The sequence below is a fragment of the Populus nigra genome, chromosome 18 (genome assembly GCF_951802175.1).
Source record: "Populus nigra chromosome 18, ddPopNigr1.1, whole genome shotgun sequence".
Taxonomy (NCBI): Eukaryota; Viridiplantae; Streptophyta; class Magnoliopsida; order Malpighiales; family Salicaceae; genus Populus; species Populus nigra.
In genome coordinates this window covers 9,263,176-9,280,883 of record NC_084869.1, presented here as the reverse complement: position 1 = coordinate 9,280,883, position 17,708 = coordinate 9,263,176, and the positions used below count along the sequence as shown (strand labels likewise).

Genomic DNA, 17,708 nt, shown 5'->3' with positions numbered 1-17,708 from the left:
GAGAAGACAGAAAAAAGAGGGAGTGAAAGGAAAAAAAACTCATCGAGGCCTAATTAAAGCTCTATTGTACACACATGTCGTATCACCGTGTAGAGAACGTTAACACGCTTCCAATGTTACCTTGTAAGGTAGTGTATAACCGTATGACACCGTTACATGTGCCACCCAAAGAACACAGACGACATCCACTAGCTGGCACTTGTCATGCATGTGTCAACAACCTTTTCTTTTCATTAATATTTTATATTTAATGAAAGACCAAGGTGCTCTTTAGCTCCTCTAAGAATAACAAAAAAGCTAAGAGAAGGAAGCTTTAATTTTTTTGATCCCAAGGGTAGTTAAGTAACTTTACTATGCATTAAAAATTGAAATTCCAATAAAACCCATCCACCAACCTATTATTACAAAGAAAACTATTGTAAAAATATCAATACACCCCTAACTATTAGTGAATAAAACTTGATCTTTTAGGGGTAATTTAGATTTTTTTACTGTGTATATGAAATGAAAAGGACAAAAAGACTCCTTGGCATCAACTTTAAAAATTTTGATTCCAATGGTGGCAAAGTCATTTTATTTTGCATAACACACGAAAAAGACCGATCTATCCCCCATAAATATGGTAATGACAAATGAACACCTATGAAATGACAAAAATACCCCCAATTGGATGGTTTTGAGAGGGGCAAAATGGGAAAAACATAGTGGACTGTCCTTGTGTTTTCCCCACTCATTTTAGTATTTCTTATATTATAATTATAATAATTTTAATTGTTCCAATTTATGCAGGATATTAAAAAGAAAAAAAGGGTAATTTCTTATATTTATATGCATCTGCACTAACAAACTTGAATTAATTAAGGAGATGATGGAGTGTTATAATAATCACAAAGCTTTGGTATATCTGTTTGTTATTAATTTAATGTTATGATATTGATCATCCTATATATATAAGACCAACATAGCTTTTGTCTATTGATGAGTTGAGTGCATCATTTTAACTACAGAGCTTTTATGAAGAACAAAAAAACTTGTAATTCACTTCCTCGTAATTAGGCAGTCATTAAGATACTTGCATTATTGTGTGTTTATAGGAAGTACAAATTGCATAACAAATGCAAAATAGCTACAATGCACCATGTGTTATGTATTAAAAGACTTCTTACACATAAGGTTTACAATTTAAAATTTTATTAATTAATACACACACACACACACACACACACTTCATGTTGAATAATAAATAGTATTTGATCATTGATATTTAAAATCTGATAAATAATATATAAATATCTAGAAAATTTATATAATTAATAATGGATAGGATATAAACATAATAGAATTAGTGGATATTCATTATCATCAAGTGACAATATATAGCTCACAATTATATATTGTTGGCCCGCGCTTTGTTGCGAGTCAAATCATTATTTTTTAAAAATGTTTTTTAACTAAAAAAATTAATGTGACATCTATTATTTTTTAAAATATTGAGACAAAACATATTGAATTGATTTGTGTTAACGTGAATTAACTTGTCAAATATATGACCCGAGTCATGAGACCATGATAACACCATATAAAAAAAATCAAAACAAATTATGAAATTCAATTTTCAATCAACTTAATGTTGAAGGATAAAATTTAAAAGAAAATTATTTTAAAAAAAAAGGACAAAAGAAATTATCTGAGTTAACATGTCAAACTCATGACCCGAGTAATGAAACTAACATAACCCCATAGAAAATAAATTAAAACAAATTATGAAGTTTAATTCCAATCACTCAATATTGAATGATAAAATTGCAAAAACTCAATTAAAAAAAGACACAAAAAATAACATAGGTCAACCCACCAAACTAATGACTTGGTTCATAACACTAGGATAACCTTATAGAAAGTAAATCGAAGAAGTAGCTCAAGTCAACATGGGTCAACCTTTCAAACCAACAATGCAGGTCATGCGACTAGGATAACCTAATAGAAAGGAAATTGAAATAAATTATGAAACTCAATTCCCAATAAAACTCATTCTTGAATGATTGAATTAAAAAAAATCTAAAATATGACACAATAAAACAACGTGAGTCTATCAGGATTAACCAGTAAAACCCTTAACCTAAATCGTGAGACTGAGATAACCTCATGGGAAGCAAATCAGATCATGAAGCTTAATTCCTAGTCAACCTAACATTGAAAGGTGAAATTAAAAAAGAAAACACCAATTAAAAAAGTAATAAAAAAACTCAAGTCAACTTGGTTAACCCGCCAACTCGTAACATAGGTCAAGAGACTGAGATAACCATATAGAAAAAAACTACAACAAATCATGATGCCTAATCTTCAATAAACCAAATATTGAATGGTAAAACTAAAAAAAAATAAGATTAAAAAAATAAAGGCAAAAAAATTATTGTAATTAATAGTGTTTTGTGAGGTGGTGCACAATAAAAGCACATTCTCTTTTAGTTTTTGTTAATGTTTATATGACCTAGCTAACTAGGCTGCATAAATAAAAGGATAGGTTTAGCATGAAAAGCTTACATGGCACTCCATCCTTCACATGTTTCTTAATATTTATTCCCTACCTGAGTTATATATATACATATCACATTTATTGATGCCTAAGCATACCTCTTGAAGCAATATTAAGTAGCTTGTGTACATGTGTACATTAATATGCTTGTATATATAAATATAGATTAACCTGGCAACAAAAATATCTACTAACTATGATGCAAATATGGTAAAAATATCTTCCATTATTATACTGATTTTCATCTTAAAGGGTGGAGAAGAAAAAAGAGTATAGGTGTTTGACAAACAACGGTAAATGATTGAAATCCTCCTTAACATATGGTGGAGATAAATTCTCATTATATACATAATAATTACAACTATGTAATCCTATATAATAGGAAAGGATCAAATATAAATAATCAAAATATTTCTATAACTATACAAGCATATATTATGGTAACAAAAAATGAATACAACACATATTATGAAGAATCATTCGATTCTCCCAAATAAATACAACATATATTATGGAGAATCATTTAATTCTCCTATATCATCCCCTATAAGGTTAGTATGGTAGAAGGGATATTGTTGAGCTTGCTTTGAAAGAGAAAAACCAAGGCTTGGTGACGTCTTTGGTCAACGACTTAGTAAACTACAGTTTGAAGGAACAAAATCAACTTTTAAAGTGCCCATTAACAACAAGTTCACGGACAAAATGTTAGTTGATCATAATATGTTTTGACCAAGGACGAGTAACCAGATTGACTACCATAAAAATTACACTTTGATTATCGCAAAGAGTTTTAGATGGATATGAGAGTGTAGCATAAAGGTCATGAAGCAATTGAATAATTCATGCAATATCAATAATGACAACAACTAATGAGCGATGTTCTTTTTCTAAACTTAAAATAGATATAATGCTTTATTTTTTAGAGAACCAGGAGATTAAATTGGTGTAAAAAAAAAGATAGCATAACCAATAGTAGAACGACGTGTATTAGGACTTTCAGCCCAGTCCGCATCAGAATAGGCAAGAAGATCACAAGTAGATTGTTTATGAATTTGCAATCCATAATAAGTAGTGCCTTTAACATAGTGCAAAATACATTCGAGAGAATGAAAATGATCCTCGGTGGGAGCATGCATGAACTGGCAAATGAAATTTACAATGAAGGACATACTAAGCTTGGTGATAGTCAAGTATTGTAAAGCACTAACAAGAGAACAAAATAAAGTAAGGTCGATGAACAACTTTCATTTGGTTAATAGATGTTAACCAATAACAAAAGGAATAGAAATAAGCTTGACATCAATCATGGAAACACATTGCAAAAGATCAAGAGCATATTTCATTTGACTGAAAAACAGACCTTCTCATTAGCTTGAACTTCAACACCAAGAAAATAATGAAAATCACCAAAATCCTTCATGGAAAATTCTTTGGAAAGTCAAGTAATAAAAGTGTGATCCAGAGAAGGATTATTTCCAGTGATGACCATACCATCAAGTAAGTAAACAATCCTGAGCGAGGAGTGATAAACAAACAACGAAGAATCAACCTGACTAGAGAGAAAGCCAAGTTTAAGTACAAAAGAGATAAAACAATAAAACCAAGCTTGAGGAACTTGTTGTAATCTATAAAGAGCACACTTCAGACGACAAATATGCTGAGGAAACTATGGATCAGAGGTGGTTCTTCCATGTATACCTTCCATTGAGAAAACCATGAAGAAATGTGATTTTAACATCTAATTGATGTAAACACCATCCAAAAGTAATAACCAATGACAAAATGATTTTAATCGTAGCAAGGTGCACCACAACGATAAATGTGTCATCAAAGTCAAGACCATGAACCTTAGAGAATCATTGAGCCTTGTGCCTTATATCGCTTAATAGACCTATTAGATCAAAGCTTTGTTTAGAAAATTCAACAACAACCAACTACATTATTGTTTTTGAAACGAGGTACAAAAACCCATATACTATTTTTCTTCAAAGCTTGAATTTAATCATCCATAGCTGAGAACCATTTAGGGTGTTTTGCAATAGACTTGAAGCCTCGAGGCTTTTTTAGAGAGAAAAAAAAGCTTAAAAAGGCTTAGAAGAAGATAAAATATTCATAACATGATAGAACCATGGTTCAAATGTATCATTCTTTCCTCCAATAATCATTAAATGGCTAAAAGTGGTCATATGAAGAGTTGAAGACATGGGTGGAGGAACGACAGAGTCTGAAGCTGTTAAATCTAAGAGAGATTTCATAGCAAAATGAACTTGTAGATCAAGAGGAGGATTTAAGGATAGACATGAAGTATCACTATAAAATAAACATGATGAACTCGATAAGGATAGTGAAGGCCAATAATTTTAAATAAAAACAAACAGCATTAGAAGAACTAAAGACTCATTCATGACAATCATAAAAATGAATATAGTCAATGTTAGGTTGCAAATTTTTCACAGAATCATAATTATATGGATTTTTTTTCATGAAATTATATGTGTCGAGAAACATAAACACGATGTGTCTTTTGGTCTAAGCATTCAAATCCTTAATGAAGGTTAAGTAACCTAAAAAAAACATTAAGCATATTTTGGAGATAATTTATAAGGTGAGAAATATCTCAAATAAAGAAAGTAAAGACACCTAAAAGTTTGAAGCATAAAGTAATCGGGTTGTTTTCCAAACAAGAGCTCATAAAGAGTTTTGTCATCAAGAGACGATCACGGGAGTTGGTTAATGAGAAAGAAGATAATAGATAAAGCCTAAACCCACGAAAAAGATGGCATACGAGTATGGGATAAAAGGTAAGACCAATTTTTATGACATGAAAATGCTTGTGTTTAGGAATGCTATTTTGAATAGAAGTGTAAGGACATGTCAGGCGAAGAACAATGTCACAATAGTGCAAATGAGAATGGAACTTATTATTTGTAAATTCAGTTCCACCATCACATTGAGATGATTTTATTTTTGCAGAAAATTGCATCTTTATATAACATTGTAAATTGATAAAAGAATCAAAGAAATTATATTTGTGTTTTAAAGGGAAAACCCAACTAAGGGCCTGTTTGGGATTATGATAACGGTGACAGTTTAAAGTGTTTTTCGCTTAGAAATGCATCAAAATAAAGTTTTTTCATTTTTTAAAAATTATTTTTAACATCAGCACATCAAAACAATTTGAAAACATAAAAAAAAATCATTTTAAGGGAAAAAATTGAAATTTTTGGGAACACGGTTTGCAACGCGTTCCCAAACAAACCCTAAATCTGGTACAATCATCAATATAAATCGCATAGTATATATATCTAATAAATAAGAAATTGGTGATGGACCCTGTTGCATGTATGTGGTATCATGGTGATCATCCTCCTAGATCATAAATTGTTGATTATGTGTGGAAAGAACAAGGATTATTGCCCTTTTATGATTTAAGAGGTTTGGAATCACCACATAGTATTTTGGTCATTATGAACCCTAACTGGTCTTTAGAGTTTGGATATAAATCGCATAGTATATATATCTAATAAATAAGAAATTGGTGATGGACCCTGTTGCATGTATGTGGCATCGTGATGATCGTCCTCCTAGATCATAAATTGTTGAGTATGTGTGGAAAGAACAAGGATTATTGCCCTTTTATTATTTAAGAGGTTTGGAATCACCACATAGTATTTTGGTCACTATAAACCCTAACTGGTCTTTAGGGTTTGGATAAGAGAGCTGGTTGTGTATAGAAATAACAATATCATCCCTAGTACACCCTACTTAAAGTAAGCTGCATTGTTTATTCGTCTAACTATCATTAAGGCACTATTGTATTTTTTTTTTAATTGTTAATATATCTATTAGTTAAAGCAGATTCACTCTAATAGAGTGGATTATAACTTTACGGGTCAAACCTAGCTATTCTAAAAAACCTTGAGTTATTGGTATAGAAAAAAATGGCATATAGAGAAGAAAGTTATGGTTGGCTTTATCAACGGAGGCTAGCAATATCAACAATAACAAAACATAGAGAAACTAAATGAGTGTTGAAAATAGAAAAGACCAAGAAACATAACCAAACAATATTGAGGAGTCATGTTTTGGAGAAAATAAGAGTTATACCTATAATAGCAATGACAACTTGGTATATCTTTCCCTAAATGAATACTAGACCAAATATTTTTCTCCCCTTCTTTTCTTCTTGTTATTCTTTTCTTTCTTGCTACATCCCTTCTCTTTTTTTCTATAGTTGTCTAAGAACCATGATTTGTTGGCAAAGAAAAAAAAAGTGACATGTGAGGAAGAAAGCTATGGTTGGCTTTGATTATTTATTTACAATGGAAAATGAGGTTTGGGCGATGGTGTTTTATGGTGGAGAGGGAGAAAATTACAGGAGGAAGGTCTGATGGCTTCATATTCCTAAGATGTAGGGTGTCAAGTTTTTCAAAGCTAGAAGCTAAGGCTTGAAATGGTAGTATGGTTATGGCCTCTTTATAGGCTCCTTGGGTTAGAGTTTTGTAGGACTTTTATAAGAGAAATGGGGAGGTTCTAGGGCTTGTGAGCTAGTGGAATCTCGACCATTGATATTCAGAAAGAAGTATGTATGACCATTGATTATAGCTAAGAAAGAAAGTTTGTCCTATTTTATAACTGTTAAAGTGGTTACTCATACCACCTGGAACTGTTAAAGTAGTTACTCATACCACTTGAAAATTTCATTAGTTAAGGTTTGAGGTTGTTGTGATTTTTTCTTGGGGCAAAAGATAAAGATCTGAGTGGAGGGGATTTGATAAGAACATATGTGTTTGTATAACATTCAAATCTAAATAAGCAGAATTTGGCTTCATGGTGCTATTAGAGGTAAAAATCATGTTAGAAGAAGTTGTAATGCTACCGTCCAAATAGCTAAAAAGCTCTTGATAAACAAATGCATCATTATGTTGAGCGAAAGAGTAAGAGATGAAGAAGACGAACCAACCATGAAAAGGATTATAGAAAAAAAAAAACATGGGCTCTAATACCATAAAAGTGTTTGAAAAACAACGGTAAATGGTTGAAATCCTCCTTACCATACGAAGGAGATAACTTCTCATTATATACACAATAATTAAACTATGTAATTTTATATAATAAGAAAGGATCAAATACAAATAATCAAAATATCCCTACAACTATATAAGCAGATATTATGGTAACAGAATATGAATGCAACATATATTATATGGAGAATCACTTGATTCTCCCTTGTAAAATAGAAAGGTGGTTGTGAATTTGTGATTCATATAAGATTGATTGTTTGGGCATTTGATTTTATACGAATAATAAGTAGGTGCATCAATAATTTATATTTAACATATTTGGAATATAGTCTCAATTATGATCAAGAAAAGGTTATGGAGAGCATAAAAAAATACTGGCATGTTAATTCATGTAATCACTTGGTGATTTTACGAACTATATACATACATACATACATACATATATATAGGGATGGATTGGAGGTGACCGTTTAAGAATAATTAAGAGCTGCAAGCATTCTGAAGATCCGAATGCTGGGTTTCAATTGTCACATCTTTTTGGTAGAACTTCAAAGGAAATAGAAAAATGAGGTTCATAAGCATCAAAATATCAATGTAAGGAACGGCTTTTTGTTCCAATATATTTGATGCTGCACAAGGAAAATAAAGAAAAGGCCATTCATAAGCTCCTGACCACAACTGAGCATACAACCCTAGAAAAGAAAAGCATATGATACATATAGCATTACACATAATTTAGTTACAGTTCCTAGGCTTTTACAGAAGCGGACCGACGGCCAGCTATAAGTTTTGGGAAGCATCTCAAAATAGTATGATTGGTGGGAGGCTTGTAGGATGTGAAAAATTCGGCATCCTGCTCGAGGGACTCTGAATAGCTTTCCAAAATCGCAACAATCTGGTCAAAATGTGGTCGTTTATCTGGATTGCTGGACCAGCATCGGTTAATGAGATGACTAAAGGCCATTGGACATTTTGGGGGTAATGGTGGTCTGGCATTCTGCAGAAAGCCCAGAAGATATCAGATGCAAGAAATTAATGAATGTGAAAAAATAATCCTAAGAAGGGATTAAGGCAAATTTCCTCTTTGAAAGATTGAGAGCACAAAATGAGAAAAAGATGTCACTTCTTGTCAAGCATTTACTTGGATGGAGAATATGATCATAAGATGTACACTTGGGTGGTAAGGGAAACAGATTGTCATGAATCGACATACATATACAATATACAGACTCGAGTTATGTACCTTCAAAATCAAAAGGGAAGACTTTACGTTTGTCTATGCTACTATGATGTCAGTTGGCTTGATATATAATACAGTTTTCAAGAAGATAGATAGACCCCACATAAGAATGGCAAAGACAGCATGGTCCCCACTTCTAATGGCTACAACACAGGCATGGGCACATGTGACTGATTGTAATCACAGTGCTCCAGCATGTGAGGAAGATGCATCTCGGTAGATAAATCTAGAAGACCAAAACTAGCAAATGTTACAAAATTGCAAATGATTTGATCCACTTGTATTATTGCAATTTCATATCATTGATGCAGTACTGGTGTATCTTCTTTGCAGCTTAAATGTTCCTATTGTAAGTCACATTTGGACATGTGATATTGAGAACATTCCATGCTGAACATTTTCCATCTCGTCAGATAAAACTGACGAGCACATCCAGAATAAGACTTGGAACCCTCCCAATCACGTAACAGATGAACATGAATACAATACAGAATGCAATAACCGGGCTACATGAATATTCCCCATTATAGATCTCAAATCTGCATTACCACAAAGGCCATATTCCTTCTCGATAATATTAAAATATCAGACCTACACCACTACCATATCGTCATTACCATCATCTTGTCCACAATTGCCAGCATGAGTAGAAAATTGGGAGCTATGTGACAATAAAAAAATATTGGGACCAGTTACGTTAACCTGTGTATCATCATCCTAAAATTTTCTTAGATTGACAATTGAATTTAAACAGTGCATGATGATCTATGAGGCTGAAGGAATGTGGTTTAGAACTTCCTTCAACAAGAGTGAGAATGTGTTCTAACATTCTCACTCAGAAGATTAATGACTTCAAGACAAAACCACCATTCATAAGATGAAATAGATATCTGCCTTCTTTCTCCTCAAGTCAGCAATGAGTTGGTATCAGATTGTTGCTCATTACATCCTAATTTTCAAGGATATTCAAAAGAACTTATTGCCTGACAGTCTATCGTTATAGCATATCATTAACCTATGCATGAGTGGGGCTCAATATCCAGATGTATATTACCTGAGAGATCTTAACAAAACTCAAAGGAACTCTTCTTTTCTTTTCTTTCTTTCTATTTTTTTTCTTTTGTGGTTACAAAGGAGAGGCTCAAACTCGAAGATCTCTTAAGGGAAGCGGTGCATGGGTGCTAGCAAGCTAATTGGCAGAAAAAACTCAAATGAACTCTTTAAATGTGTAGTAAGACACTAGTTTGGAGGTCAACAAAAACTTCCATGTTGATTCTCGTTACGTGTGACTGCAGAACATTTTGCCTTGTTTCATGAAATTTGACCCGGTTTCCTTCTACTCTGAACCTTGTAACCCCTTCAGTGGAACAAAACCATGTGTACTTTCAACTCATAAAACACTACAATCCAATATTTCTTAATTTTCTTGAACCTTCTAAGAGAGATTTGATCAAATTCTCACAAATCAATCCCTACTGGTCTGGTGCTCCATCCATTTTTTCCCATTCCTCATTTTAGCATCCTAATATATCTCTTATCTTTTGCCCACAGCAAAATGATTCACAACATGGAAACGATTTGTTTGACAGATAAATAATTAGACTTCTGTATATTTTGACATGAATCAAAAGCTCAAATAAATATTTTACTCCTTGCATCTGCAGATATTCCTTTCCTATTTGTCCTGGAAACTATTTTTATTCAAAAGTTGGAGCATTTTCGCAGGAATTATTCCTAAGAAATAATATGTCATGCAAAATTATCAAAAATTTAAAACACCCTGAAAACATTTCTAGTCATGCTTTCTGGGAATAGCACAAATTTTGAAGTTCTTCTCGAATTAAATTCTCCAAAATAAATACATGACAAATTCAGAATGCAAAATCATTAATTATCAATAAAAAAACTAATTATCATATGAAACATCATTATTGAGAGGAGGCTCTGTTGTTTCCTTCCTATTCCCATTTTTAAACTTTTTTCTTACCCTTCAGGATCTAGCTTTTCATTTGTCTTATCATTATTAATATGCAATCCATTCGAGATTTTGGAAACAGCCAAGGGCTTGAGGCAATGAAATGTCTAGCAGATGTATATGCATTTCAGGATATGTCAGGTATAATTCATATGCAAATAGAGATAAGTAACATCCTACAATTACTAGATTCATACCAGTAAAATGAATCAGATGCGTTTACCTTTTGGCAGACAGCAAATGCAGCCTGTTCTGGAGTCATGTTGTCAAATGGTGTCATTGCTGTCAGGAGCTCCCAGAGGACTATGCCAAAACTATAGACATCAACTTTTTTTGTGTGATGTTTTTCTTTGATCATCTCAGGAGCCATCCATCGATATGTACCTGTGAATCCCTTTGCATTACCGCAATGAGATTCCAAACAGGAAATACCAAAATCAGCAACTTTGACGCTCATATCTTCTCCGAGCAGTAAATTTTCAGATTTGAGATCCCTGTGAAGTATCCCTTGTGAATGGAGATATTGCATCCCATGTGCAATGTCAAGGGCTAATTTCAGAACTAGATCGAGAGGAACTGAATATGGCTCTTGCTGATGGAGAAATTTTCTCAACGAACCCCCAGCCAGATACTCGGTGATTATACAAAATACAGGAGGTTTCTTACAAGCTGCAACAAACTGAATGACAAAAGTGAAGAAGACAGTGTGACTTATAATCAACAAAAATTTGCACAATTTGTCATTTGATTAAACCATTTAGACTCTGTACAATGCCAGTAGGGTCAGAGATTCAATTCACTCCAACATCTGAAGTGGCCTAGATGTAAAAATTAAAAAGGCTCATCTGTACAGAGAAACATCCCCAAGAGTCTAGGAATTTGCATTTAATCTACTTTTCCAAATATGTAAGAATTACTGAACATGATGAGATGAGGATATATAGCATTTTTGGTCCATTGACAACACTGACAAAGACTTCCAATAGTAAAATATAAAAAAGAAAGCAAATTGTTTTCTCTCCTTCAATCTTCATTCTTCAGTCTCCTAGCCTCATCAATCTAGAAAAGATACTAAAGACCCCACTGGCCATTGCAACCTCTGGTATGGGTACCCTAATGAAATAGTCTAGATAATTAGTGATTTAGCTATAAACTTTTAACTGCTTAAGGATATGCTGCCAAAAATATTTAATGCAGAAGAGAAGTGCTGCTCATCATAAATACTAGCTAACAATCATGTCCATGACTGTATCAATTTTCTTTGCTGGTCCACTTCATTTTTAACCATACCTCAGGGCTCAGACTGCAAATATCCATTCATGACATCATTTGGAAAACAGAAGAAGCATTGATGATCTTATATCAAAATTAGAATTCGTAAATCCCAAGAGTTTTTTCATAAGATTGCAAGCCCATGGTGAAAAGTTCACAATCTAGTAAAGCATGATATTACAAGGCTACTGCTAGAATTTTTAGACGACTCCTTATCAACGGAAGGAAAAGAGAGTAATAAATAATGCACATGGGCAATATGTAATTGATATTGAAAGTTTAATGAATTTCTACCAAATTTGTTCCACAAAACCAAGCCAGGAAACATTGCATGTTGGAATCACTTTCATTGTTCTGCAGCAAAATTACAAGCCATTTCCACCACCCTTTGTTAACAAGTAAAAATATGTATAAGATCACAACTGGTTCGAATGAGAGGTTAAGAATTTAGTTTTAAGGTAATTAACAACATATTCCTTTACAAATCCAAACACTAAATTAAAAAGAAAATGGAACTCCATGTATTGTTAATATAAAGCACAGGACATTAACACATGCAGTTAAAGAAACTGGATGCTTACAGTGATGATATTAGGATGCCTTAACCGAAACAGCAAAGCCACCTCTGAAGTGAAGTGGTTCTCAAGCATAGTAGCCAAGTTCTCGTCCTCTTCAGGCTGACTTATAAGCTTAATTGCCACATCGCTTTGCTTATACACCCCCCTATATATCCTACTGTGCCTCCCAGATGCAAATTTGTTACCAATAAACAACTGAGACATATCTGCGCTCCATTCCCCCTCTCCCTCTCCTTTAATCTCTGCCCCAGATGACACCAAATACTTGGACCAAGAAACCGCTCTCTTATATTCTCCAAGAGAAAGCCTCCTCTCTGATTTTCCATTGTTATAGATTTGCTTAAAACAGTAAAGATTCTTCATGGATTTGAACCAAGTCTTAACAAAATCACCAGATGCTTAACCCTTAAGCCTCTGGAACTCAATGTAGAAACCACAACGCCTCTAAATTTAGACTAGAAACTCAATTTGTATGTGACCCGACAAGGAAACATCTGAACTTGCATGCACAGAAACTGTTTCTCATTCAACTACATTTCAAAACATTCAGTGCTCACGCATTCAAAAATTGATGAAAACAATTCCAACCAACTAAAAAAACGAGAGCAAAAAAACACTAATCAACCATTTAACTTGAATCACAGCACTAAAAGCCAAATTTGGAAACAAGAAAAACATAGGTTTTTCATATAAAAAATCAAGCTACAAAAGATATCCAAAAAGCTCACTTCTTTCCCTAGCAAAAATGTTCAGACTGACCCTTTCGCAAATCTCAAAGCTCTAGCTTTAAATCAAACAAAAAGACCACAGTTTTGAATAAAACACAATCTCAAAAGGATGGTTTTTCTTATCTTTTCATGCCATAAAATGGTGGCTCCGCAGACAGTCAAAACCCGGAATCAAATTCTAGAGAAAAGCCGAGTGTGGTTAAAGAAGAGAGAAAGGGAGTCGGTTGGGTTGGTGTAAACACTGTTATTGTTGTTGTTTCTAGTGTGCAAAGCAGTGAAAAGCATGCCAAGCGCTGGCTGTTTTCTCTCTCTGTGTCTCACACAATAAAATATTCTTGAAGAAAGTAAAAAAGAGGAAAACACAAGCTTCACTCACTCTCTCTGACTGCAAGAGGAGGAGGAAAGGTGTTTGACAATCACAACGTGCGAAGATCCACTTCTAAGGAGACAAACCGGGTCTTCATGATAATGACATTTGTCCATCTCTTTTTCAATTTATCCTTGCTTTTGCAGCTGAATATCCACCATGCCATTCCGTGCTTGTGCTTGCCGTGTTTTCGACTTCTTTAAACTCAAGGTTGGTTCGTTTTTTTAATTGAAATAGAATGTTTTAGTTTTAGAGTGTTTTTTCATATTGGTTTATAGTTATATTATTTATATATATATATATATATATATATATATATATATATATATATATTTAACAAACATAATTTAAATTTAAAATAAATTAATTATAAATTATGTAATACAAACACAATGTCAAACAAATATAATTTTAAAATTTAAAATATTTCTATATAGTCAAGATTAAATAGATCTTTAACTTAAAGTAATTCAACTTAAATAAAATATCAAAATATTATGAAAGTAAAATGTTTTAACATAAATATTTTAAATATAAAGTTAGGTCAATGTTATCAAGACTAATGGAATCTAAAGCATCCCTTATTTTGCTCAAATTCCTACAAAGTATAAACATGAAAAAAAAACAACATGAATATAAACCATATATATTAGTGATAAATCTAATTTTAAAAAATTAATATCATTGTTAATGAAAATAGTAATAATAATTTTCAATATTATTATTAATATCATTGTTATTAAAAATAGTAATGAAAAATAGTTTTTTATAATTGGGTGGTTTAATTAATTAAATTGAACAATGTTCAATTTGATTCAATGGCTTTTCAAGAGCGGAACGGAACATGTGGAATGAAACCGGAACGTTCCGGGCGGAATTTAGCCGAAAAATTCGGAACGGGCCGAGATTTAAAATGAGATGAAATTTGTTCCGTTTTGTTATGTTTTTTGAATTGGTATGGAATGTTTCGGCCATTCCGGACGAAACAGAACGGAATTGACAACCTTGCTTTAAACAGTTCCGAAATGACCAGAAAGGCCTCTCCCTTCTAATTACTGCAAGCATTAGATTTCATTTTCTTTTCGATAAGTCAATTACCATTTCCCGTGCGTTGCTAGTAACAGATTTCATTAAAATTAAAATTAAAATTAAAATTAAAATTAAAATTAAAAGGCTAACCATGGTGACATTTTTTTTAATTCTATACTTTCATTTTCTTTTAGAAAAATCCATCATTCAAATATTAGACTTTATATTTTTTTTTAGTTTTTTCTTTATATGAAATTATCTTAATCTCATGACATACATCACGGTTTTGGTAAGTTAACCCAAGATGACTCATGTATCTTTTTTTTTATCATTTTTTAATTTTTATTTTTTTTAATTTTATATTTTATTAGGATATCTCGTTCACATTATCCGACTTGCAGAGTTTAGCAAACTTCCTTGGGGTTACTTTTTTATATTTTTTTAATTGATATTTTTTTATTTCATCCTTTTATATTTATATTATTGAAAATTGGGTATTGTAATTTTTATTGATTTAATTTTTATGAAATTATTCTAATATCATGACCTGGATCCCGAGTTAGCATCTAACTTGCCTAACAAGTTTATTTCATTGGTAAGAGAGAGTTTTTCTCATTGTATTTAGTAGCAAGTCCTACTTACATTTTTCAACACAAGTTTTAAATTGTTTTTTTTTTATGATTTTTATTGTATTTTAGTAACACAATAACCTATCCTTTGTTTCATAATTTTCTGTTAAAATTCATAAAATAGCCTGAGTTGAGCTGAGAAAGCGCGCATGTGTGGCTTAAGTCTAAGGCCACTTGGCTTAGGCTCATTTATGAAATATTTTTTAAATTTATCCCATTTATTGTTGTTGTTGTTTTATTATATAATTAAATCAAACTAGCGTATTATACCCAATTAAATCTATAACTCAAGTCCTGGATTTTTCTTACTTCTTTGAAACACGCTAGCAGCGCATGAACATCTTTTTTTATATTAAAAAAAAATTAGATTTAACCCTTGATGTAGTGCATGTCATCTATCTAGTATTTTCTCAGACAAGCTAATTTTTAATGTAAGAGAAGAAGGTGCAGGTATTATGAATGTGTTTTCGAGTATCATGATTTTTTTTTTATTGAAAAGTAATAATATGTTATTTAAATTTAATAAAATAAATTAATATATATATATAAAGAAGAATTATTAACACTAATTAAAATACTAAAAGCAAAAAGTTAATCTTCTTAGTGAAAAAAAATAGATGCATATGTAAATATTTAACTCCAAATATCCTTTATATATATATATATATATTATCTTAGTGGTTAATTCTAGTTGGTAAAAACATACAATTTTCATTTGCATAGATTTATCATGCAATTACAATTTATTTATATAAAATAAAAAATAAATTACAATAATATCTTTGAAGCAATGTGAAATTAAAAACAAATTAAAACATTAATTAATATTTATTTTTTAAAAAAGTGAACTAAATATTTTAAAAAAATAATAAAGAGGGTGTTAATTAAAATTTAAATAAAAAAAAGGTCAAGCATTGTTGGGCCTAACAGATCAAACCCACACACCTAGCATATTAATTTTCTTTTTCCATAACTCGAGTTGTTGGTTAAGCTGAATTGACCTTAGGTCAATCTAATATAATATCATCTCAATATTTGAGAAAAAAGAAAGATATCTTGATTTTTTTAAGTCAAACCATATTTTTACAGATCATTTGGGGTGTCTTTAGACCCGTCAAGTTAATTGAATCATGTCAAGGCAACTTCAACATGGTTTAATTTAAAGTTCAAGCTAATTAAAGAGTTGAATCAGTAGGTCTTAAGGTTGACATGCAGGGTCAAGTTTAATGACATTGTTAACTTTTTATTTAACTTGAGCCTTTTTTGTTAGGCCTTTCTTTTTTAGGTCAAAATTTTTTTATCCTGATTTCATATCACGTGTGATGGGTTAGTCGAGTTAACCCAGGTTAACTCAAAAAAATTTTCCTCGGTTTTTATGACCTTTATCCTTTTTAATTTCATCATTTTGCATTAAATTATTTACCCTTGAGCTTTGTTATTTTTTCACTTTTCTTGTTGTTTGGTTATTCCAAAAACGGATTGGTAAAGTTAATCCGAATTGATTTAAGATTTTTCTGATTTTTTTTAATTGAATTTTGGTGTTTTTACTAGGTCATCCTTTTGAAATTTTTTTTTTATTTTCATCTCATATTGCGGGTTGTTGGTTCATCAAGTTACAATGAGCGACTCAGTTTTCTTTTTTAATATTATATTTTTTAAAGTTTTTTTTAATATTAGATTATTACACCTTGAATTTTCCATTTTCCTTTCATTTTTCTTTTGTGAGTTTTTTCAGTCTCATATCTTAAAACAGAAACCGAAGCAGTAAGAGAGAGAATGAGAAGTGCATCGTTGTTTTTGGGTATTGGAGTCAGAGCAAAAGGAGGGTCCCATAAACACAGGGTGCGATCCGGCCGTGACAAAGCCGTATGGTATGGCCCTCTTCCGTATACGGTCTCTCACTGTCTTCTTGTGTTTACTAATATCGATAAAGAGCTTAATTAATTACAGCTAACCCTTTTGTTTTTTATTATTCTGAAATTGTAATCTAATCTAACCATAACCCTGTACTAAAAGCTAGAGATGCAGACTGTACGTGTCGATTGTTATTGTAAGGCCCACTTTCTAGGTGGCAACGCGTGAGTCACTCTCCACAACCACCAGAGGAGAGGCCCCTGCCTCCCCTGCCATGGCTGCCTGGGGGGTTTTGGTGTTTGCTGGCATTTCCTAGCTAACACCCGGCACTTCTTGGACATGTTCGGCGGTGGTTCTTTTATTTGTCTGGGGTTGGATTGATTAACCAATACAAGCACGCAATTAATTTCCATCACATTCGAATTTAGAATAATAATAAATAAAATGAAAATGTGCATTTAATTTCGTGTTGAATG

General features: G+C 32.1%; 1 protein-coding gene across 2 annotated transcripts; it reads right to left on the bottom strand.

Annotated features, from left to right (window-relative positions):
• Positions 1 to 8,149: 8,149 nt before the first annotated feature.
• On the bottom strand, positions 8,150 to 13,775 carry LOC133678489 (serine/threonine/tyrosine-protein kinase HT1-like). 2 transcript variants are annotated; one of them, XM_062100791.1, is made up of 4 exons: positions 12,629 to 13,775; positions 12,342 to 12,401; positions 10,999 to 11,454; positions 8,150 to 8,557 (listed from the first exon to the last, which is right to left on the bottom strand). In XM_062100791.1, exons 1-4 carry the CDS (start codon positions 12,986 to 12,988, stop codon positions 8,309 to 8,311), a joined length of 1,125 nt encoding a protein of 374 aa, XP_061956775.1. In that variant the 5' UTR covers positions 12,989 to 13,775; the 3' UTR covers positions 8,150 to 8,308. The 2 variants fall into 2 exon arrangements, with proteins under 2 accessions (XP_061956775.1, XP_061956776.1); XM_062100792.1 differs by lacking the exon at positions 12,342 to 12,401 and having other exon boundaries at positions 12,629 to 13,772.
• Positions 13,776 to 17,708: the final 3,933 nt, after the last annotated feature.